At 39.3% G+C, this 24,460-nt stretch overlaps 1 protein-coding gene across 1 annotated transcript in view; it reads left to right on the top strand.

Moving 5' to 3' along the window:
* The window catches only part of LOC106596078 (transmembrane protein 266), a 107,482-nt gene that overhangs the window by 70,104 nt on the left and 12,918 nt on the right, over positions 1-24,460 (top strand). The window contains exon 8 of the mRNA XM_045689324.1: positions 18,932-19,047. Coding sequence (XP_045545280.1) covers positions 18,932-19,047 — 116 coding nt within the window. The remainder of the gene's footprint in view (positions 1-18,931; positions 19,048-24,460) is intronic.

A 24,460-nucleotide genomic window follows, 5' to 3' on the forward strand; every position in this document is an offset into this window, starting at 1 on the left:
TCCTTAGTGTTGTTGGTATTACTGTTAGATGGATGGTTAGTTAGTTTGGTTGGTTTCCTTAGTGTTGTTGGTATTACTCTAGATGGATGGTTAGTTAGTTTGGTTGGTTTCCTTAGTGTTGTTGGTATTACTCTAGATGGATGGTTAGTTAGTTTGGTAGGATTCCTTAGTGTTGTTGGTATTACTCTAGATGGATGGTTAGTTAGTTTGGTTGGTTTCCTTAGTGTTGTTGGTATTACTCTAGATGGATGGTTAGTTAGTTTGGTTGGTTTCCTTAGTGTTGTTGGTATTACTCTAGATGGATGGTTAGTTAGTTTGGTTGGTTTCCTTAGTGTTGTGTATTACTGTTAGATGGATGGTTAGTTAGTTTGGTTGGTTTCCTTAGTGTTGTTGGTATTACTCTAGATGGATGGTTAGTTAGTTTGGTAGGTTTCCTTAGTGTTGTTGGTATTACTCTTAGATGGATGGTTAGTTAGTTTGGTTGGTTTCCTTAGTGTTGTTGGTATTACTCTAGATGGATGGTTAGTTAGTTTGGTAGGTTTCCTTAGTGTTGGGTATTACTGTTAGATGGATGGTTAGTTAGTTTGGTTGGTTTCCTTAGTGTTGTTGGTATTACTCTTAGATGGATGGTTAGTTAGTTTGGTTGGTTTCCTTAGTGTTGTTGGTATTACTCTAGATGGATGGTTAGTTAGTTTGGTAGGTTTCCTTAGTGTTGGTATTACTCTTAGATGGATGGTTAGTTAGTTTGGTTGGTTTCCTTAGTGTTGTTGGTATTACTCTAGATGGATGGTTAGTTAGTTTGGTTGGTTTCCTTAGTGTTGTTGGTATTACTCTAGATGGATGGTTTGTTAGTTTGGTTGGTTTCCTTAGTGTTGTTGGTATTACTCTAGATGGATGGTTAGTTAGTTTGGTTGGTTTCCTTAGTGTTGTTGGTATTACTCTAGATGGATGGTTAGTTAGTTTGGTTGGTTTCCTTAGTGTTGTTGGTATTACTCTAGATGGATGGTTAGTTAGTTTGGTTGGTTTCCTTAGTGTTGTTGGTATTACTCTAGATGGATGGTTAGTTAGTTTGGTAGGTTTCCTTAGAGTTGTTGGTATTACTGTTAGATGGATGGTTAGTTAGTTTGGTTGGTTTCCTTAGTGTTGTTGGTATTACTCTAGATGGATGGTTAGTTAGTTTGGTTGGTTTCCTTAGTGCTGTTGGTATTACTCTAGATGGATGGTTAGTTTGTTTGGTTGGATTCCTTAGTGTTGTTGGTATTACTCTAGATGGATGGTTAGTTAGTTTGGTTGGTTTCCTTAGTGTTGTTGGTATTACTCTAGATGGATGGTTAGTTAGTTTGGTTGGTTTCCTTAGTGTTGTTGGTATTACTCTTAGATGGATGGTTAGTTAGTTTGGTTGGTTTCCTTAGTGTTGTTGGTATTACTCTAGATGGATGGTTAGTTAGTTTGGTTGGTTTCCTTAGTGTTGTTGGTATTACTCTTAGGTGGATGGTTAGTTAGTTTGGTTGGTTTCCTTAGTGTTGTTGGTATTACTCTTAGATGGATGGTTAGTTAGTTTGGTTGGTTTCCTTAGTGTTGTTGGTATTACTCTTAGATGGATGGTTAGTTAGTTTGGTTGGTTTCCTTAGTGTTGTTGGTATTACTCTTAGATGGATGGTTAGTTAGTTTGGTTGGTTTCCTTAGTGTTGTTGGTATTACTCTTAGATGGATGGTTAGTTAGTTTGGTTGGTTTCCTTAGTGTTGTTGGTATTACTCTTAGATGGATGGTTAGTTAGTTTGGTTGGTTTCCTTAGTGTTGTTGGTATTACTCTAGATGGATGGTTAGTTAGTTTGGTTGGTTTCCTTAGTGTTGTTGGTATTACTCTTAGATGGATGGTTAGTTAGTTTGGTTGGTTTCCTTAGTGTTGTTGGTATTACTCTTAGATGGATGGTTAGTTAGTTTGGTTGGTTTCCTTAGTGTTGTTGGTATTACTCTAGATGGATGGTTAGTTAGTTTGGTAGGTTTCCTTAGTGTTGGTATTACTGTTAGATGGATGGTTAGTTAGTTTGGTTGGTTTCCTTAGTGTTGTTGGTATTACTCTTAGATGGATGGTTAGTTAGTTTGGTTGGTTTCCTTAGTGTTGTTGGTATTACTCTTAGATGGATGGTTAGTTAGTTTGGTTGGTTTCCTTAGTGTTGTTGGTATTACTCTTAGATGGATGGTTAGTTAGTTTGGTTGGTTTCCTTAGTGTTGTTGGTATTACTCTAGATGGATGGTTAGTTAGTTTGGTTGGTTTCCTTAGTGTTGGTATTACTGTTAGATGGATGGTTAGTTAGTTTGGTTGGTTTCCTTAGTGTTGTTGGTATTACTCTAGATGGATGGTTAGTTAGTTTGGTTGGTTTCCTTAGTGTTGTTGGTATTACTCTAGATGGATGGTTAGTTAGTTTGGTTGGTTTCCTTAGTGTTTTTGGTATTACTCTAGATGGATGGTTAGTTAGTTTGGTAGGTTTCCTTAGTGTTGGTATTACTGTTAGATGGATGGTTAGTTAGTTTGGTTGGTTTCCTTAGTGTTGTTGGTATTACTCTAGATGGATGGTTAGTTAGTTTGGTTGGTTTCCTTAGTGTTGTTGGTATTACTCTTAGATGGATGGTTAGTTAGTTTGGTTGGTTTCCTTAGTGTTGTTGGTATTACTCTTAGTTGGATGGTTAGTTAGTTTGGTAGGTTTGCTTAGTGTTGTTGGTATTACTCTTAGATGGATGGTTAGTTAGTTTGGTTGGTTTCCTTAGTGTTGTTGGTATTACTCTAGATGGATGGTTAGTTAGTTTGGTAGGATTCCTTAGTGTTGTTGGTATTACTCTAGATGGATGGTTAGTTAGTTTGGTTGGTTTCCTTAGTGTTGTTGGTATTACTCTAGATGGATGGTTAGTTAGTTTGGTTGGTTTCCTTAGTGTTGTTGGTATTACTCTAGATGGATGGTTAGTTAGTTTGGTTGGTTTCCTTAGTGTTGGTATTACTCTTAGATGGATGGTTAGTTAGTTTGGTTGGTTTCCTTAGTGTTGTTGGTATTACTCTAGATGGATGGTTAGTTAGTTTGGTAGGTTTCCTTAGTGTTGTTGGTATTACTCTAGATGGATGGTTAGTTAGTTTGGTTGGTTTCCTTAGTGTTGTTGGTATTACTCTAGATGGATGGTTAGTTAGTTTGGTAGGTTTCCTTAGTGTTGGTATTACTGTTAGATGGATGGTTAGTTAGTTTGGTTGGTTTCCTTAGTGTTGTTGGTATTACTCTAGATGGATGGTTAGTTAGTTTGGTAGGTTTCCTTAGTGTTGGTATTACTGTTAGATGGATGGTTAGTTAGTTTGGTTGGTTTCCTTAGTGTTGTTGGTATTACTCTAGATGGATGGTTAGTTAGTTTGGTTGGTTTCCTTAGTGTTGTTGGTATTACTCTTAGATGGATGGTTAGTTAGTTTGGTTGGTTTCCTTAGTGTTGTTGGTATTACTCTAGATGGATGGTTAGTTAGTTTGGTTGGTTTCCTTAGTGTTGTTGGTATACTCTTAGATGGATGGTTAGTTAGTTTGGTTGGTTTCCTTAGTGTTGTTGGTATTACTGTTAGATGGATGGTTAGTTAGTTTGGTTGGTTTCCTTAGTGTTGTTGGTATTACTCTTAGATGGATGGTTAGTTAGTTTGGTTCGTTTCCTTAGTGTTGTTGGTATTACTCTAGATGGATGGTTAGTTAGTTTGGTTGGTTTCCTTAGTGTTGTTGGTATTACTCTTAGATGGATGGTTAGTTAGTTTGGTTGGTTTCCTTAGTGTTGTTGGTATTACTGTTAGATGGATGGTTAGTTAGTTTGGTTGGTTTCCTTAGTGTTGTTGGTATTACTCTTAGATGGATGGTTAGTTAGTTTGGTTGGTTTCCTTAGTGTTGTTGGTATTACTCTAGATGGATGGTTAGTTAGTTTGGTAGGTTTCCTTAGTGTTGGTATTACTGTTAGATGGATGGTTAGTTAGTTTGGTTGGTTTCCTTAGTGTTGTTGGTATTACTCTAGATGGATGGTTAGTTAGTTTGGTAGGTTTCCTTAGTGTTGGTATTACTGTTAGATGGATGGTTAGTTAGTTTGGTTGGTTTCCTTAGTGTTGTTGGTATTACTCTAGATGGATGGTTAGTTAGTTTGGTAGGTTTCCTTAGTGTTGGTATTACTGTTAGATGGATGGTTAATTAGTTTGGTTGGTTTCCTTAGTGTTGTTGGTATTACTCTTAGATGGATGGTTAGTTAGTTTGGTTGGTTTCCTTAGTGTTGTTGGTATTACTCTAGATGGATGGTTAGTTAGTTTGGTAGGTTTCCTTAGTGTTGGTATTACTGTTAGATGGATGGGTAGTTAGTTTGGTTGGTTTCCTTAGTGTTGTTGGTATTACTCTTAGATGGATGGTTAGTTAGTTTGGTTGGTTTCCTTAGTGTTGTTGGTATTACTCTTAGATGGATGGTTAATTAGTTTGGTTGGTTTCCTTAGTGTTGTTGGTATTACTCTAGATGGATGGTTAGTTAGTTTGGTAGGTTTCCTTAGTGTTGGTATTACTGTTAGATGGATGGTTAGTTAGTTTGGTTGGTTTCCTTAGTGTTGTTGGTATTACTCTAGATGGATGGTTAGTTAGTTTGGTTGGTTTCCTTAGTGTTGTTGGTATTACTCTAGATGGATGGTTAGTTAGTTTGGTTGGTTTCCTTAGTGTTTTTGGTATTACTCTAGATGGATGGTTAGTTAGTTTGGTAGGTTTCCTTAGTGTTGGTATTACTGTTAGATGGATGGTTAGTTAGTTTGGTTGGTTTCCTTAGTGTTGTTGGTATTACTCTAGATGGATGGTTAGTTAGTTTGGTTGGTTTCCTTAGTGTTGTTGGTATTACTCTTAGATGGATGGTTAGTTAGTTTGGTTGGTTTCCTTAGTGTTGTTGGTATTACTCTTAGTTGGATGGTTAGTTAGTTTGGTAGGTTTGGTTAGTGTTGTTGGTATTACTCTTAGATGGATGGTTAGTTAGTTTGGTTGGTTTCCTTAGTGTTGTTGGTATTACTCTAGATGGATGGTTAGTTAGTTTGGTAGGATTCCTTAGTGTTGTTGGTATTACTCTAGATGGATGGTTAGTTAGTTTGGTTGGTTTCCTTAGTGTTGTTGGTATTACTCTAGATGGATGGTTAGTTAGTTTGGTTGGTTTCCTTAGTGTTGTTGGTATTACTCTAGATGGATGGTTAGTTAGTTTGGTTGGTTTCCTTAGTGTTGGTATTACTGTTAGATGGATGGTTAGTTAGTTTGGTTGGTTTCCTTAGTGTTGTTGGTATTACTCTAGATGGATGGTTAGTTAGTTTGGTAGGTTTCCTTAGTGTTGTTGGTATTACTCTAGATGGATGGTTAGTTAGTTTGGTTGGTTTCCTTAGTGTTGTTGGTATTACTCTAGATGGATGGTTAGTTAGTTTGGTAGGTTTCCTTAGTGTTGGTATTACTGTTAGATGGATGGTTAGTTAGTTTGGTTGGTTTCCTTAGTGTTGTTGGTATTACTCTAGATGGATGGTTAGTTAGTTTGGTAGGTTTCCTTAGTGTTGGTATTACTGTTAGATGGATGGTTAGTTAGTTTGGTTGGTTTCCTTAGTGTTGTTGGTATTACTCTTAGATGGATGGTTAGTTAGTTTGGTTGGTTTCCTTAGTGTTGTTGGTATTACTCTAGATGGATGGTTAGTTAGTTTGGTAGGTTTCCTTAGTGTTGGTATTACTGTTAGATGGATGGTTAGTTAGTTTGGTTGGTTTCCTTAGTGTTGTTGGTATTACTCTAGATGGATGGTTAGTTAGTTTGGTTGGTTTCCTTAGTGTTGTTGGTATTACTCTAGATGGATGGTTTGTTAGTTTGGTTGGTTTCCTTAGTGTTGTTGGTATTACTCTAGATGGATGGTTAGTTAGTTTGGTTGGTTTCCTTAGTGTTGTTGGTATTACTCTAGATGGATGGTTAGTTAGTTTGGTTGGTTTCCTTAGTGTTGTTGGTATTACTCTAGATGGATGGTTAGTTAGTTTGGTTGGTTTCCTTAGTGTTGTTGGTATTACTCTAGATGGATGGTTAGTTAGTTTGGTAGGTTTCCTTAGAGTTGTTGGTATTACTGTTAGATGGATGGTTAGTTAGTTTGGTTGGTTTCCTTAGTGTTGTTGGTATTACTCTAGATGGATGGTTAGTTAGTTTGGTTGGTTTCCTTAGTGCTGTTGGTATTACACTAGATGGATGGTTAGTTTGTTTGGTAGGATTCCTTAGTGTTGTTGGTATTACTCTAGATGGATGGTTAGTTAGTTTGGTTGGTTTCCTTAGTGTTGTTGGTATTACTCTAGATGGATGGTTAGTTAGTTTGGTTGGTTTCCTTAGTGTTGTTGGTATTACTCTAGATGGATGGTTAGTTAGTTTAGTTGGTTTCCTTAGTGTTGTTGGTATTACTCTTAGATGGATGGTTAGTTAGTTTGGTTGGTTTCCTTAGTGTTGTTGGTATTACTCTAGATGGATGGTTAGTTAGTTTGGTTGGTTTCCTTAGTGTTGTTGGTATACTCTTAGATGGATGGTTAGTTAGTTTGGTTGGTTTCCTTAGTGTTGTTGGTATTACTGTTAGATGGATGGTTAGTTAGTTTGGTTGGTTTCCTTAGTGTTGTTGGTATTACTCTTAGATGGATGGTTAGTTAGTTTGGTTCGTTTCCTTAGTGTTGTTGGTATTACTCTAGATGGATGGTTAGTTAGTTTGGTTGGTTTCCTTAGTGTTGTTGGTATTACTCTTAGATGGATGGTTAGTTAGTTTGGTTGGTTTCCTTAGTGTTGTTGGTATTACTGTTAGATGGATGGTTAGTTAGTTTGGTTGGTTTCCTTAGTGTTGTTGGTATTACTCTTAGATGGATGGTTAGTTAGTTTGGTTGGTTTCCTTAGTGTTGTTGGTATTACTCTAGATGGATGGTTAGTTAGTTTGGTAGGTTTCCTTAGTGTTGGTATTACTGTTAGATGGATGGTTAGTTAGTTTGGTTGGTTTCCTTAGTGTTGTTGGTATTACTCTAGATGGATGGTTAGTTAGTTTGGTAGGTTTCCTTAGTGTTGGTATTACTGTTAGATGGATGGTTAGTTAGTTTGGTTGGTTTCCTTAGTGTTGTTGGTATTACTCTAGATGGATGGTTAGTTAGTTTGGTAGGTTTCCTTGGTGTTGGTATTACTGTTAGATGGATGGTTAATTAGTTTGGTTGGTTTCCTTAGTGTTGTTGGTATTACTCTTAGATGGATGGTTAGTTAGTTTGGTTGGTTTCCTTAGTGTTGTTGGTATTACTCTAGATGGATGGTTAGTTAGTTTGGTAGGTTTCCTTAGTGTTGGTATTACTGTTAGATGGATGGTTAGTTAGTTTGGTTGGTTTCCTTAGTGTTGTTGGTATTACTGTTAGATGGATGGGTAGTTAGTTTGGTTGGTTTCCTTAGTGTTGTTGGTATTACTCTTAGATGGATGGTTAGTTAGTTTGGTTGGTTTCCTTAGTGTTGTTGGTATTACTCTTAGATGGATGGTTAATTAGTTTGGTTGGTTTCCTTAGTGTTGTTGGTATTACTCTAGATGGATGGTTAGTTAGTTTGGTAGGTTTCCTTAGTGTTGGTATTACTGTTAGATGGATGGTTAGTTAGTTTGGTTGGTTTCCTTAGTGTTGTTGGTATTACTCTAGATGGATGGTTAGTTAGTTTGGTTGGTTTCCTTAGTGTTGTTGGTATTACTCTAGATGGATGGTTAGTTAGTTTGGTTGGTTTCCTTAGTGTTTTTGGTATTACTCTAGATGGATGGTTAGTTAGTTTGGTAGGTTTCCTTAGTGTTGGTATTACTGTTAGATGGATGGTTAGTTAGTTTGGTTGGTTTCCTTAGTGTTGTTGGTATTACTCTAGATGGATGGTTAGTTAGTTTGGTTGGTTTCCTTAGTGTTGTTGGTATTACTCTTAGATGGATGGTTAGTTAGTTTGGTTGGTTTCCTTAGTGTTGTTGGTATTACTCTTAGTTGGATGGTTAGTTAGTTTGGTAGGTTTGGTTAGTGTTGTTGGTATTACTCTTAGATGGATGGTTAGTTAGTTTGGTTGGTTTCCTTAGTGTTGTTGGTATTACTCTTAGATGGATGGTTAGTTAGTTTGGTTGGTTTCCTTAGTGTTGTTGGTATTACTCTAGATGGATGGTTAGTTAGTTTGGTAGGATTGGTTAGTGTTGTTGGTATTACTCTTAGATGGATGGTTAGCTAGTTTGGTTGGTTTCCTTAGTGTTGTTGGTATTACTCTAGATGGATGGTTAGTTAGTTTGGTTGGTTTCCTTAGTGTTGTTGGTATTACTCTAGATGGATGGTTAGTTAGTTTGGTTGGTTTCCTTAGTGTTGTTGGTATTACTCTTAGATGGATGGTTAGTTAGTTTGGTTGGTTTCCTTAGTGTTGTTGGTATTACTCTTAGATGGATGGTTAGTTAGTTTGGTTGGTTTCCTTAGTGTTGTTGGTATTACTCTTAGATGGATGGTTAGTTAGTTTGGTTGGTTTCCTTAGTGTTGTTGGTATTACTCTAGATGGATGGTTAGTTAGTTTGGTTGGTTTCCTTAGTGTTGTTGGTATTACTCTAGATGGATGGTTAGTTAGTTTGGTTGGTTTCCTTAGTGTTGTTGGTATTACTCTTAGATGGATGGTTAGTTAGTTTGGTAGGATTGGTTAGTGTTGTTGGTATTACTCTTAGATGGATGGTTAGTTAGTTTGGTTGGTTTCCTTAGTGTTGTTGGTATTACTCTAGATGGATGGTTAGTTAGTTTGGTAGGATTGGTTAGTGTTGTTGGTATTACTCTTAGATGGATGGTTAGCTAGTTTGGTTCGTTTCCTTAGTGTTGTTGGTATTACTCTAGATGGATGGTTAGTTAGTTTGGTAGGATTGGTTAGTGTTGTTGGTATTACTCTTAGATGGATGGTTAGCTCGTTTGGTTGGTTTCCTTAGTGTTGTTGGTATTACTCTTAGATGGATGGTTAGTTAGTTTGGTTGGTTTCCTTAGTGTTGTTGGTATTACTCTTAGATGGATGGTTAGTTAGTTTGGTTGGTTTCCTTAGTGTTGTTGGTATTACTCTTAGATGGATGGTTAGTTAGTTTGGTTGGTTTCCTTAGTGTTGTTGGTATTACTCTAGATGGATGGTTAGTTAGTTTGGTTGGTTTCCTTAGTGTTGTTGGTATACTCTTAGATGGATGGTTAGTTAGTTTGGTTGGTTTCCTTAGTGTTGTTGGTATTACTGTTAGATGGATGGTTAGTTAGTTTGGTTGGTTTCCTTAGTGTTGTTGGTATTACTCTTAGATGGATGGTTAGTTAGTTTGGTTCGTTTCCTTAGTGTTGTTGGTATTACTCTAGATGGATGGTTAGTTAGTTTGGTTGGTTTCCTTAGTGTTGTTGGTATTACTCTTAGATGGATGGTTAGTTAGTTTGGTTGGTTTCCTTAGTGTTGTTGGTATTACTGTTAGATGGATGGTTAGTTAGTTTGGTTGGTTTCCTTAGTGTTGTTGGTATTACTCTTAGATGGATGGTTAGTTAGTTTGGTTGGTTTCCTTAGTGTTGTTGGTATTACTCTAGATGGATGGTTAGTTAGTTTGGTAGGTTTCCTTAGTGTTGGTATTACTGTTAGATGGATGGTTAGTTAGTTTGGTTGGTTTCCTTAGTGTTGTTGGTATTACTCTAGATGGATGGTTAGTTAGTTTGGTAAGTTTCCTTAGTGTTGGTATTACTGTTAGATGGATGGTTAGTTAGTTTGGTTGGTTTCCTTAGTGTTGTTGGTATTACTCTAGATGGATGGTTAGTTAGTTTGGTAGGTTTCCTTAGTGTTGGTATTACTGTTAGATGGATGGTTAATTAGTTTGGTTGGTTTCCTTAGTGTTGTTGGTATTACTCTTAGATGGATGGTTAGTTAGTTTGGTTGGTTTCCTTAGTGTTGTTGGTATTACTCTAGATGGATGGTTAGTTAGTTTGGTAGGTTTCCTTAGTGTTGGTATTACTGTTAGATGGATGGTTAGTTAGTTTGGTTGGTTTCCTTAGTGTTGTTGGTATTACTGTTAGATGGATGGGTAGTTAGTTTGGTTGGTTTCCTTAGTGTTGTTGGTATTACTCTTAGATGGATGGTTAGTTAGTTTGGTTGGTTTCCTTAGTGTTGTTGGTATTACTCTTAGATGGATGGTTAATTAGTTTGGTTGGTTTCCTTAGTGTTGTTGGTATTACTCTAGATGGATGGTTAGTTAGTTTGGTAGGTTTCCTTAGTGTTGGTATTACTGTTAGATGGATGGTTAGTTAGTTTGGTTGGTTTCCTTAGTGTTGTTGGTATTACTCTAGATGGATGGTTAGTTAGTTTGGTTGGTTTCCTTAGTGTTGTTGGTATTACTCTAGATGGATGGTTAGTTAGTTTGGTTGGTTTCCTTAGTGTTTTTGGTATTACTCTAGATGGATGGTTAGTTAGTTTGGTTGGTTTCCTTAGTGTTGTTGCTATTACTCTAGATGGATGGTTAGTTAGTTTGGTAGGATTCCTTAGTGTTGTTGGTATTACTCTAGATGGATGGTTAGTTAGTTTGGTAGGATTCCTTAGTGTTGTTGGTATTACTCTTAGATGTATGGTTAGTTAGTTTGTTTGGTTTCCTTAGTGTTGTTGGTATTACTCTAGATGGATGGTTAGTTAGTTTGGTTGGTTTCCTTAGTGTTTTTGGTATTACTCTAGATGGATGGTTAGTTAGTTTGGTAGGATTCCTTAGTGTTGTTGGTATTACTCTAGATGGATGGTTAGTTAGTTTGGTAGGTTTCCTTAGTGTTGTTGGTATTACTCTAGATGGATGGTTAGTTAGTTTGGTAGGTTTCCTTAGTGTTGGTATTACTGTTAGATGGATGGTTAGTTAGTTTGGTTGGTTTCCTTAGTGTTGTTGGTATTACTCTAGATGGATGGTTAGTTAGTTTGGTAGGTTTCCTTAGTGTTGGTATTACTGTTAGATGGATGGTTAGTTAGTTTGGTTGGTTTCCTTAGTGTTGTTGGTATTACTCTTAGATGGATGGTTAGTTAGTTTGGTTGGTTTCCTTAGTGTTGTTGGTATTACTCTAGATGGATGGTTAGTTAGTTTGGTAGGTTTCCTTAGTGTTGGTATTACTCTTAGATGGATGGTTAGTTAGTTTGGTTGGTTTCCTTAGTGTTGTTGGTATTACTCTAGATGGATGGTTAGTTAGTTTGGTTGGTTTCCTTAGTGTTGTTGGTATTACTCTAGATGGATGGTTTGTTAGTTTGGTTGGTTTCCTTAGTGTTGTTGGTATTACTCTAGATGGATGGTTAGTTAGTTTGGTTGGTTTCCTTAGTGTTGTTGGTATTACTCTAGATGGATGGTTAGTTAGTTTGGTTGGTTTCCTTACTGTTGTTGGTATTACTCTAGATGGATGGTTAGTTAGTTTGGTTGGTTTCCTTAGTGTTGTTGGTATTACTCTAGATGGATGGTTAGTTAGTTTGGTAGGTTTCCTTAGAGTTGTTGGTATTACTGTTAGATGGATGGTTAGTTAGTTTGGTTGGTTTCCTTAGTGTTGTTGGTATTACTCTAGATGGATGGTTAGTTAGTTTGGTTGGTTTCCTTAGTGCTGTTGGTATTACACTAGATGGATGGTTAGTTTGTTTGGTAGGATTCCTTAGTGTTGTTGGTATTACTCTAGATGGATGGTTAGTTAGTTTGGTTGGTTTCCTTAGTGTTGTTGGTATTACTCTAGATGGATGGTTAGTTAGTTTGGTTGGTTTCCTTAGTGTTGTTGGTATTACTCTAGATGGATGGTTAGTTAGTTTGGCAGGATTCCTTAGTGTTGTTGGTATTACTCTAGATGGATGGTTAGTTAGTTTGGTTGGTTTCCTTAGTGTTGTTGGTATTACTCTAGATGGATGGTTAGTTAGTTTGGTTGGTTTCCTTAGTGTTGTTGGTATTACTCTAGATGGATGGTTAGTTAGTTTGGTTGGTTTCCTTAGTGTTGTTGGTATTACTCTAGATGGATGGTTAGTTAGTTTGGTTGGTTTCCTTAGTGTTGTTGGTATTACTCTAGATGGATGGTTAGTTAGTTTGGTTGGTTTCCTTAGTGCTGTTGGTATTACTCTAGATGGATGGTTAGTTAGTTTGGTTGGTTTCCTTAGTGTTGTTGGTATTACTCTAGATGGATGGTTAGTCAGTTTGGTTTATTTCCTTAGTGTTGTTGGTATTACTGTTAGATGGATGGTTAGTTAGTTTGGTTGGTTTCCTTAGTGTTGTTGGTATTACTCTAGATGGATGGTTAGTTAGTTTGGTTGGTTTCCTTAGTATTGTTGGTATTACTCTAGATGGATGGTTAGTTAGTTTGGTTGGTTTCCTTAGTGTTGTTGGTATTACTGTTAGATGGATGGTTAGTTAGTTTGGTTGGTTTCCTTAGTGTTGTTGGTATTACTCTAGATGGATGGTTAGTTAGTTTGGTTGGTTTCCTTAGTGTTGTTGGTATTACTCTAGATGGATGGTTAGTTAGTTTGGTAGGATTCCTTAGTGTTGTTGGTATTACTCTAGATGGATGGTTAGTTAGTTTGGTTGGTTTCCTTAGTGTTGTTGGTATTACTCTAGATGGATGGTTAGTTAGTTTGGTTGGTTTCCTTAGTGTTGTTGGTATTACTCTAGATGGATGGTTAGTTAGTTTGGTTGGTTTCCTTAGTGTTGGTATTACTGTTAGATGGATGGTTAGTTAGTTTGGTTGGTTTCCTTAGTGTTGTTGGTATTACTCTAGATGGATGGTTAGTTAGTTTGGTAGGTTTCCTTAGTGTTGTTGGTATTACTCTAGATGGATGGTTAGTTAGTTTGGTTGGTTTCCTTAGTGTTGTTGGTATTACTCTAGATGGATGGTTAGTTAGTTTGGTAGGTTTCCTTAGTGTTGGTATTACTGTTAGATGGATGGTTAGTTAGTTTGGTTGGTTTCCTTAGTGTTGTTGGTATTACTCTAGATGGATGGTTAGTTAGTTTGGTAGGTTTCCTTAGTGTTGGTATTACTGTTAGATGGATGGTTAGTTAGTTTGGTTGGTTTCCTTAGTGTTGTTGGTATTACTCTTAGATGGATGGTTAGTTAGTTTGGTTGGTTTCCTTAGTGTTGTTGGTATTACTCTAGATGGATGGTTAGTTAGTTTGGTAGGTTTCCTTAGTGTTGGTATTACTGTTAGATGGATGGTTAGTTAGTTTGGTTGGTTTCCTTAGTGTTGTTGGTATTACTCTAGATGGATGGTTAGTTAGTTTGGTTGGTTTCCTTAGTGTTGTTGGTATTACTCTAGATGGATGGTTTGTTAGTTTGGTTGGTTTCCTTAGTGTTGTTGGTATTACTCTAGATGGATGGTTAGTTAGTTTGGTTGCTTTCCTTAGTGTTGTTGGTATTACTCTAGATGGATGGTTAGTTAGTTTGGTTGGTTTCCTTAGTGTTGTTGGTATTACTCTAGATGGATGGTTAGTTAGTTTGGTTGGTTTCCTTAGTGTTGTTGGTATTACTCTAGATGGATGGTTAGTTAGTTTGGTAGGTTTCCTTAGAGTTGTTGGTATTACTGTTAGATGGATGGTTAGTTAGTTTGGTTGGTTTCCTTAGTGTTGTTGGTATTACTCTAGATGGATGGTTAGTTAGTTTGGTTGGTTTCCTTAGTGCTGTTGGTATTACACTAGATGGATGGTTAGTTTGTTTGGTAGGATTCCTTAGTGTTGTTGGTATTACTCTAGATGGATGGTTAGTTAGTTTGGTTGGTTTCCTTAGTGTTGTTGGTATTACTCTAGATGGATGGTTAGTTAGTTTGGTTGGTTTCCTTAGTGTTGTTGGTATTACTCTAGATGGATGGTTAGTTAGTTTGGCAGGATTCCTTAGTGTTGTTGGTATTACTCTAGATGGATGGTTAGTTAGTTTGGTTGGTTTCCTTAGTGTTGTTGGTATTACTCTAGATGGATGGTTAGTTAGTTTGGTTGGTTTCCTTAGTGTTGTTGGTATTACTCTAGATGGATGGTTAGTTAGTTTGGTTGGTTTCCTTAGTGTTGTTGGTATTACTCTAGATGGATGGTTAGTTAGTTTGGTTGGTTTCCTTAGTGTTGTTGGTATTACTCTAGATGGATGGTTAGTTAGTTTGGTTGGTTTCCTTAGTGCTGTTGGTATTACTCTAGATGGATGGTTAGTTAGTTTGGTTGGTTTCCTTAGTGTTGTTGGTATTACTCTAGATGGATGGTTAGTTAGTTTGGTAGGATTCCTTAGTGTTGTTGGTATTACTCTAGATGGATGGTTAGTTAGTTTGGTTGGTTTCCTTAGTGTTGTTGGTATTACTCTAGATGGATGGTTAGTTAGTTTGGTTGGTTTCCTTAGTGTTGTTGGTATTACTCTAGATGGATGGTTAGTTAGTTTGGTTGGTTTCCTTAGTGTTGTTGGTATTACTCTAGATGGATGGTTAGTTAGTTTGGTTGGTTTCCTTAGTGTTGTTGGTATTACTCTAGATGGATGGTTAGTTAGTTTGGTAGGATGGGTTCTAGTGAGATATTATTGAAAAATTCAACAGCCTTACGTTGTACCAACAGATGACTTTGAACTTGAACTATCAGTCCTTAATTATTACACCTGACTGATCTTCTACGAGAGGGACACGACTGGGACACGTGGTTGTCTCTATGTTCTGATGAATGCACTTTGTAAGTTGCTCTGGATTAAAGCGTCTGCTAAATGACAAAAATTGAAAAAATGTATTATATTTTGGATTTACAATTTTAGCGCTAAATTCAAAAATATCATACTTCACCTAAGGATGATAAAGTCTATTGCTTATTCAATACATGATTGACAGCACAACCCCATTCTCCCCATGATTATACACACTATTTACTATTCACAACAATATAATTGTTGATCGTCCCTCGGAGTAAATTGCCACCCGTTCTCTTACTTAAACTGGTATTGAAACTAAGCCCTGTTTAAACAGATTTAGAAAAGCCATGATAATGACTATACTGGCTGTTCTATGTTATGCTAATGTAATGCAGATTGATTTCTAACAGGAGGTCACCCACAGTCTCAGTGAGAGCTGAGCATGTATGATCAACCTACACACCTCAGTCTCTCTAGCTATAGACAGTATACTTACATGACCTCACCATCAGCTCTGCGTGTATGATCGACCAATCTCCAGACCAGAAACAGTGTACATACAGTACATGACCTATGTAGTCTACATAAGAGCTACATAGACCTACATACACTGAGTGCACAAAACATTAAGGACACCTGCTATTTCTGTGACACAGACGGATCAGGTGAATCCAGGTGAATCCAGGTGAATCCAGGTGAAAGCTATGATCCCCTATTGATGTTAAATCCACTTGAAGGAGAGGAGACAGGTTAAATAATGATTTTTAAGCCTTGAGACATTGAGACATGGATTGTGTGTGCACCATTCAGAGGGTGAATGGGTGAGACAAAATATTTAAGTGCCTTTGAACAAGGTATGGTGGTAGTTGCCAGGTGCACCAGTTTGTGTCAAGAACTGCAATGCTGCTGGGTTTTTCATGCTCAACAGTTTCCCGTGTATATCAAGAATGGTCCACCACCCAAAGGACATCCAGCCAACTTGACACAACTGTGGGAAACATGGGCCAGTATCCCTGTGGAATTGTCCTGACGAATTGAGGCTGTTTTGAGGGCAAAAGGGGGAGCAACTCAATATTAGGAAGGTGTCCTTAATGTTTTTGTACCATCAGTGTAAGAGCTACATAGAATCTGAAATACTGTACATATAGTTTGTACTAGTATTTTTGCCAATACAGGTGAAGTGAACTAATTTGTCAGATCTGCATGCTAAATACGATATTAGCATTTTGAGAAAGTAAGTTCAAATCCAACACTAGTCATATCAGAAAATGGTGCAGTAATCATGATGTGGTACATCTAAAGCATGTTAAGTTGTTTTTAGACTTCAACAGAAGAAACGCCCAACGGTATTGATTCATTCTGCAGCAATTCAATCACTATAGAGAACAACTTAGTCCTTCCCATTCCTTCACAGTATCTGTCTCCAGGCGTGTTTGTTTTCATGTGTTTGAGTGATTGAGTTGGGTAGTTAGGCAGCCAGCCACGCTTAGCAAGAACATTAAACTCACACCTATACAGTAAGTGCAGGAGAGTGGAAAGCAACATCGATTACACACCAAGAAATATGTAATAAGATAGAATACATTCTTTCCTCTTTCACTGAAACAGTATCAGATAGATGAATGGTGGGAGAGAGAGAGAAAGAAAGACAGAGAGAGAGAGAGAGAGAGAGAGAGAGAGAGAGAGGGGGGTGTGGAGGCCAGGGGCTTTGCACTTGGCCTGAGCTGAGAGGTGAAAGTGGAAAAGGCTCTTGTGACAGAGGTGCTGTGGAATCAACCATGGTGCAAATTACACTGCTGCTTGGCTTGTCCTGCCATGCCAGCAGCTGTCAGCAGACACACACACACACACACACACACACACACAGTACACCAGCCTTCTTTGACATACTTATTATAGCCATGCACAAATTGGGCAGCTAATAATCCCCCACTTCAGCTTCCCCTTGGTGAATGTGAATTTGGCTGTGCCTGTCTCCCCCCTTTGCTCTCCCTGGGCCTGAGTTCCGCTGTTTCATCCTCCCCCCTCTGCTCTCCCTCCCTCTTCCTGCGTGTTCACATCAACAGCTCTATTAATAGGCTATGGGAGAGCAGAACAGAGCAGAGCTGCTGGAGAGAGATGGCTGCAGGCACTGCCTGCTGTCAGTAGTTCACTAGTAGGTCTCCTCTGCTGTAGAGGGCTTGGTTATTCACTCTGCTGCTTCCCAGTCTGTATGGCCTAGTAATGTGGCCCTACTCAGGAGAGCAGCTGTGCACTAAGGTCACTGTGTAGAACAGAAGAGGGGATATGACTCAGCTGAAGTCAATACCAGAGCATGTGGACTTCTATGTCTTGTGTGTTTAAATATCACATGAGGCCAGGCTGTGTGCACATGTGTTTGGTTTTGAGTGAAGATATGGTCTAATCCTGTCTCTCTCGCTCCCCTCTCTTCTCTCTCTGTCTCTTCCCTCTCTTCTCTCTCTCTCTTCCCTCTCTCTCTCTCTCTCTCTCTCTCTCTCTCTCTCTCTCTCTTCCCTCTCTCTGTCTCTTCCCTCTCTCTCTGTCTTTTCTCTCTCTGTTGCTTCCCTCTATCTGTCTCTTCTCTCTCTCTATCTGTCTCTTCCCTCTCTCTCTCTTCTCTCTCTCTCTCTGTCGCTTCCCACTATCTCGCTCCTCTCTCTCTCTCTCTCTTCTCTATCTCTCTTCTCTCTCTCTTCCCTCTCTCTCTGTCTTTTCCCCCTCTCTCTGTCTTCTCTATCTCTGTCTCTTCTCTCTATCTGTCTCCTCTCTATCTCATCTCTCTGTCTCTTCCCTCTCTCTCTTTGTCTCTTCCCTCTCTGTCACCCCTCTCTCTCTCTCTCTCTCTCTCTGTCTCCTCTCTATCTCTCTCTGTCTCCTCTCTATCTCTCTCTGTCTCTTCCCTCTATCTCTCTCTTTCCTCTCTCTATCTCTCTCTTCCCTCTCTCTCTCTGTCTCTTCCCTCTCTCTCTGTCTCCTCTCTATCTCTCTCTGTCTCCTCTCTATCTATCTCTTCTCTCTCTGTCTCTTCCCTCTCTCTCTCTCGCTGTCTCTTCCCTCTCTCTCTGTCTCTTCCCTCTCTCTCTCTTTCCTCTCTCTATCTCTGTCTCTTCCCCCTCTCTATCTGTCTCTTCCCTCTCTCTCTCTTTCCTCTCTCTATCTCTGTCTCTTCCCCCTCTCTATCTGTCTCTTCCCTCTCTGTCTCCTCTCTCTCTGTCTCCTCTCTCTCTGTCTCCTCTCTCTATCTCTCTCTGTCTCCTCTCTATCTCTCTCTCTATCTCTGTCTTTTCCCTCTCTCTACCTGCACTGATACTTTTACATTTAATTTGAAAACATGGCTCAAATCTATCTAAACCTGTACACATGAGTTATCTGTGGTTCCTCATATGTAAGATGACAGTTGATGATAGTGTTTTTATTACAAATAAGTTATTGTTGTTGGAATGATGATATCTCTACTTTTATCCAATGTAAAAAAACACAATTTCAAATGTTGCTACATAAGACCGATTTGAGCCGGTCGGTCACATATATTATTGGATGTAATGTATTTGCATTTTGTATTGTTTTAGTGAGTATGTGTATTGTGACTGTATAAAGGTCCTTACCTGTCCTGGGACTACGGGTGCAAATTAGCTTTTGGCTAACCCCGGCACATTTACATGGGTGTTGCATTATTGTAATATTGATGTTGATTAATGTGCATTGTCCCCTATAAATAAATAAATATCAAATATGTCTCTTCTCTCTCTGTCTCTTCCCTCTCTCTGTCTCTTCACCGTCTCTCTCTGTCTCTTCACCCTCTCTCTCTGTCTCTTCCCTCTATCTGTCTCTTCTCTCTCTCTCTCTCTAACCTGTCTCTACTCTCTCTCTATCTGTCTCTTCACTCTCTATCTCTCTCTTCCCTCTCTCTCTATCTCTTTTCTCTCTGTATTCTTTCTCTATCTGTCTCTTCCCTCTCTATCTCTTTTCTCTCTGTCTCTTCACCCTCTCTCTCTGTCTCTTCCCTCTATCTGTCTCTTCTCTCTCTCTCTCTCTAACCTGTCTCTACTCTCTATCTGTCTCTTCACTCTCTATCTCTGTCTCTTCCCCCTCTCTCTCTCTTTTCTCTCTGTCTTCCCTCTCTCTTCCCTCTCTATATCTGTCTCTTCCCTCTCTCTATCTCTTTTCTATCTGTCTCTTCACTCTCTATCTATGTCTCTTCCCTCTCTATCTCTGTCTCTTCCCTTTCTCTATTTCTTCTCTCTCTGTCTCTTCCCTCTCTCTAACTATCTATTTTCTCTCTCAGCCTATGTGTTGCAGGTGAAGGTGGAGATGGAGCTGGAGATCCTGCAGTGTGAGAAGATCAAGGCTGTCAGGGAGGAGCAGCTGGAACGACTCACACAGATCTGCCAGGAACAGGCAGTAAGTCCCCGCACCATCACCTCACAGATAGCGTTGAGACTAGGGTTAGGGTTTTGGTTGAAGCTAGGTTATGGTTGAGACTAGGGCTAAGGTTGAACCAGGATTTAAAAATAAATAATAATAATTACATTTATTTCACCTTTATTTAACCAGGTAGGCCAGTTGAAAACAAGTTCTCATTTACAACTGCGATCTGGCTAAGATAAAGCAAAGCAGTGCGACAAAAACAACATCACAGAGTTACACATGGAATAAACAAACTTACAGTCAATAACACAATAGAAAAATCTGTATACAGTGTGTGCAAATGAAGTAAGGAGGTAAGGCAATAAATAGGCCAATAGTGGCGAAGTAATTACAATTTAGCAATTAACACTGAAGTGATATACAGTTAAAGTCGGAAGTTTACATACACCTTAGCCAAATACATTTAAACTCAGTTTTTCACAATTCCTGACATTTAATTCTAGTAAAAATTCCCTGTCTTAGGTCAGTTAGGATCACCACTTTATTTTAAGAATGTGAAATGTCAGAATAATAGTAGAGAGAATTATTTATTTCATTTTTTATTTCTTTCATCACATTCCCAGTGGGTCAGAAGTTTACATACACTCAATTAGTATTTGGTAGCATTGCCTTTAAATTGTTTAACTTGGGTCAAATGTTTCGGGTAGCCTTCCACAAGCTTCCCACAATAAATTGGGTGAATTTTGGCCCATTCCTCCTGACAGAGCTGGTGTAACTGAGTCAGGTTTGTAGGCTTCCTTGCTCACACACGCTTTTTCAGTTCTGCCCACAAATGTTCTATAGGATTGAGGTCAGGGCTTATGATGGCCTCTCCAATACCTTGACTTTGTTGCCCTTAAGCCATTTTGCCTCAACTTTGGAAGTATGCTTGGGGTCATTGTCCATTTGGAAGACCCATTTGCGACCAAGCTTTAACTTCCTGACTGATGTCTTGAGATGTTGCTTCAATATATCCACATAATTTTCCTCCCTCATGATGCCATCTATTTTGTAAAGTGCACCAGTCCCTCCTGCAGCAAAGCACCCCCACCACATGATGCTGCCACCCCCGTGCTTCACGGTTGTTCTTCGGCTTGCAAGCTTCCTCCTTTTTCCTCCAAACATAACGATGGTCATTATGGCCAAATAGTTATATTTTTGTTTCATCAGACCAGAGGACATTTTTCCAAAAAGTACGATCTTTGTCCCCATGTGCAGTTGCAAACCGTAGTCTGGCTTTTTTATGGCGGTTTTGGAGCAGTGGCTTCTTCCTTGCTGAGCGGCCTTTCAGGTTATGTCGATATAGGACTCGTTTTACTGTGGATATAGATACTTTTGTACCTGTTTCCTCCAGCATCTTCACAAGGTCCTTTGCTGTTGTTCTAGGATTGATTTGTACTTTTCGCACCAAAGAACGTTCATCTCTAGGAGACAGAATGCGTCTCCTTCCTGAGCGGTATGACGGCTGCATGGTCCCATGGTGTTTATACTTGCGTACTATTGTTTGTACAGATGAACGTGGTACCTTCAGTCATTTGGAAATCATCCCAAGGATGAACCAGACTTGCGGAGGTGTATTTTTTCTGAGGTCTTGGCTGATTTATTTTGATTTTCTCATGATGTCAAGCAAAGAGGCACTGAGTTTGAAGGTAGGCCTTGAAATACCTCCACAGGGACACCTCCAATTGACTCAAATTATGTCAATTAGCCCATCAGAAGCTTCTAAAGCCATGAAATAATTTTCTGGAATTATCCAAGCTGTTTAACTTCTCAGGGCTACGTGGGACGCTACTGTCCCACCTGCGGGACACACTATTCGACAGCCAGTGAAATAGCATGGCGCGAAATACAAAACAGCGAAAATCTCATAATTTCATTTTCTCTATTTTACACCATTTTAAAGATAAGACTCTCGTTAATCTAACCACATTGTCCGATTTAAAAAAGGCTTTACGGCGAAAGCATAAAATTAGATTATGTTAGGACATAAACTTCACAAGAAAAACCACACAGCCATTTTCCAAGCAAAGACATGCATCACAAAAACCAAAAGTACAGCTAAAATATTCACTAACCTTTGATGATCTTCATCAGATGGCACTCATAGGACTTAATGTTATACAATACATGTATGTTTTGCTCGATAAAGTTTATATTTATATCCAAAAACAGCATTTTACATTGGCGCGTGATGTTCAGAAAATGTATTCCCACCAAAACTTTCAGGGGAATGTGCACATAAATTTACATAAATACTCATCATAAACGTTGATTCAAATTTACAACAGTTATTGAAAGAATTATAGATACACTACTCCTTGACGCAATTGCTTTGTCAGATTTCAAAATAACTTTACAGAAAAAGCAAAGTTCTGGCATCAACAAAACTCTGAATTAGTATTATAAATATTCTCTTACATTTGCTGATCTTCGTCAGAATGTACTCCGAGGACTCCTACTTCCACAAGAAATTTTTGTTTTGTTCGAAATACTCCATATTTATGTCCAAATACCTCCGTTTTGTTCGTGCGTTCAGATCACTATCCAAAGGCATAACGTGTGAGCGTAAATCAGGACACGAAAAGTCAAAATGTTCCATTACCGGTCGTAGAAACATGTCAAACGTTGTTTACAATCAATCCTTAGGGTCTTTTTAAGATAAAACGTTGATAATATTCCAACCGGACAATAGCGTATTCATTCCAGGAGAAAAAGAAGGAACGGCGCGCTCGCAGGCTCGCGCATCACCAAGCCCTTTGTCCATAGGCCGTCCACTCATTGACTGAGCTACTATTCTCTGCCCAGTAACAGGAGAAGGAGGAAACAGGTTTCTAAAGGCTGTTGACAGCCAATGGAAGCCTTAGGAAGTGCAACGTGACCCCACAGACACTGTAGTTACTAATAATATGCAAATATTTTACTCTGGGCCCGAGTATTAGGCAGTTTACTCTGGGCACGCTTTTCATCCGAAAATGAAAATACTGCCCCCTATACCTTAAAAAGTTACACTAAGTTGACTGTGCCTTTATGTCAACTTTTGACCCACTGGAATTGTGATACAGTGAATTATAAGTGAAATAATCTGTCTGTAAATAGTTGTTGGAAAAATTACTTGTGTCATGCACAAAGTAGATGTCCTAACCGACTTGCCAAAATTATAGTTTGTTAACAAGAAATTTGTGTAGTGGTTGAAAAATGAGTTTTAATGACTCCAACCTAAGTGTATGTAAACTTCTGACTTCAGCTGTATATGCAGATGAGGATGTGCAAGTAGAAATACTGGTATGCAAAAGAGCAGAAAAACAAAAAACAAATATGGGGATGAGGTAGGTAGTTGGTTGGATGGGCTATTTACAGATGGGCTGTGTACAGCTGCAGCGATCGGTAAGCTGCTCTGACAGCTTGAAGTTAGTGAGGGAGATATAAGTCTCCAACTTCAGTGATTTTTGCAATTCGTTCCAGTCATTGGCAGCAGAGAACTGGAAGGAAAGGCAGCCAAAGGAGGTGTTGGCTTTGGGGATGACCTGTGAAATATACCTGCTGGAGCGCGTGCTACGGGTGGGTGTTGCTATGGTGACTAGTGAGCTGAGATAATGCAGAGCTTTACCTAGCAAAGACCTATAAATGACCTGGAGCCAGTGGGTTTGGCGACGAATATGTAGCGAGGACCAGCCAATGAGAGCATACAGGTCGCAGTGGTGGGTAGTATATGGGGCTTTGGTGACAAAACGGATGGCACTGTGATAGACTGCATCCAATTTGCTGAGTAGAGTGTTGGAGGCTATTTTGTAAATGTCATCGCCAAAGTCAAGGATCGGTAGGATAGTCAAAATAGGAAGCCAATTGTAGATTTAACTTTGGATTGGAGATGCTTAATGTGAGTCTGGAAGGAGAGTTTACTGTCTAGCCAGACACCTAGGTATTTATAGTTGTCCACATATCAGAACCGTCCAAAGTAGTGATTCTATTCGGGCGGGTGGGTGCGGTCAGCGATCGGTTGAAGAGCATGCATTTCATTTTACTAATATTTAAGAGCATTTGGAGGCCACGGAAGGAGTGTTGTGTGGTGTTGAAGCTCATTTGGAGGTTTGTTAACACAGTGTCCAAAGAAGGGCCAGATGTATACAGAATGCTGTCATCTGCGTAGAGGTGGATCAAAGAATCACCCGCAGCAAGAGCGACATCATTGATATATACAGAGAAAAGAGTCAGCCCAAGAATTGAACCCTGTGGCACCCCCATAGAGACTGCCAGAGGTCCGGACAACAGGCCCTCCGATTTGACACACAGAACTCTATCAGAGAAGTAGTTGGTGAACCAGGCGAGGCAGTCATTAGAGAAACCAAGGCTGTTGAGTCTGCAGATAAGAATACAGTGATTGACAGAGTCGAAAGCCTTGGCCAGGTCGATGAAGACGGCTGCACAGTATTGTCTCTTATCGATGGCGGTAATGATATCGTTTAGGACCTTGAGCGTGGCTGAGGTACACCAGCTTGGAAACCGGATTGCATAGCGGAGAAGGTACGGTGGGATTCGAAATGGTCGGTGATCTGTTTGTTTACTTGGCTTTTGAAGACTTTAGAAAGACAGGGCAGGATGGATATAGGTCTGTAACAGTTTGGGTCTAGAGTGTCTCCCCCTTTGAAGAGGGGGATGACCGCGGCCGCTTTCCAATCTTTAGGAATCTCAGACAATACGAAAGAGAGGTTGAATAGACTAGTAATAGGGGTTGCAACAATGGAGACGGATAATTTTAGGAAGAGAGGGTCCAGATTGTCAAGCCCAGCTGATTTGTAGGGATCCAGATTCTGCAGCTCTTTCAGAACATCAGCTGTCTGGATTTGTGTGAAGGAGAAGCAGGGGGGGGGCTTGGACCAGTTGCTGCAGGGGGTGCAGAGCTGTTGGCCGGGGTTGGGGTAGCCAGGTGGAAAGCATGGCCAGCCGTAGAGAAATGCTTATTGAAATTCTCGATTATCGTGGATTTATCAGTGGTGACAGTGTTTCCTAGTCTCAGTGCAATGGGCAGCTGGGAGGAGGTGCTCTTATTCTCCATGGACTTTACAGTGTCCCAAAACTTTTTGGAATTAGTGCTGCAGGATGCAAATTTCTGTTTGAAAAAGCTAGCCTTTGCTTTCCTAACTGACTGTGTGTATTGGTTCCTGACTTCCTTGAAAAGTTGCATATCGCGAGGACTATTCGAGGCTAGTGCAGTACGCCACAGGGTGTTTTTGTGCTGGTCAAGGTCAGTCAGGTCTGGAGTGAACCAAGGGCTATATCTGTTCTTATTACAGTTTTTTATGAAAGGGGCATGCTTATTTAAGATGGTGAGGAAAGCACTTTTAAAGAACAACCAGGCATCCTCTACTGACGGGATGAGGTCAATATCCTTCCAGGATACCCGGGCTAG

The sequence above is a fragment of the Salmo salar genome, chromosome ssa11, assembly GCF_905237065.1.
Source record: "Salmo salar chromosome ssa11, Ssal_v3.1, whole genome shotgun sequence".
Taxonomy (NCBI): domain Eukaryota; kingdom Metazoa; phylum Chordata; class Actinopteri; order Salmoniformes; family Salmonidae; genus Salmo; species Salmo salar.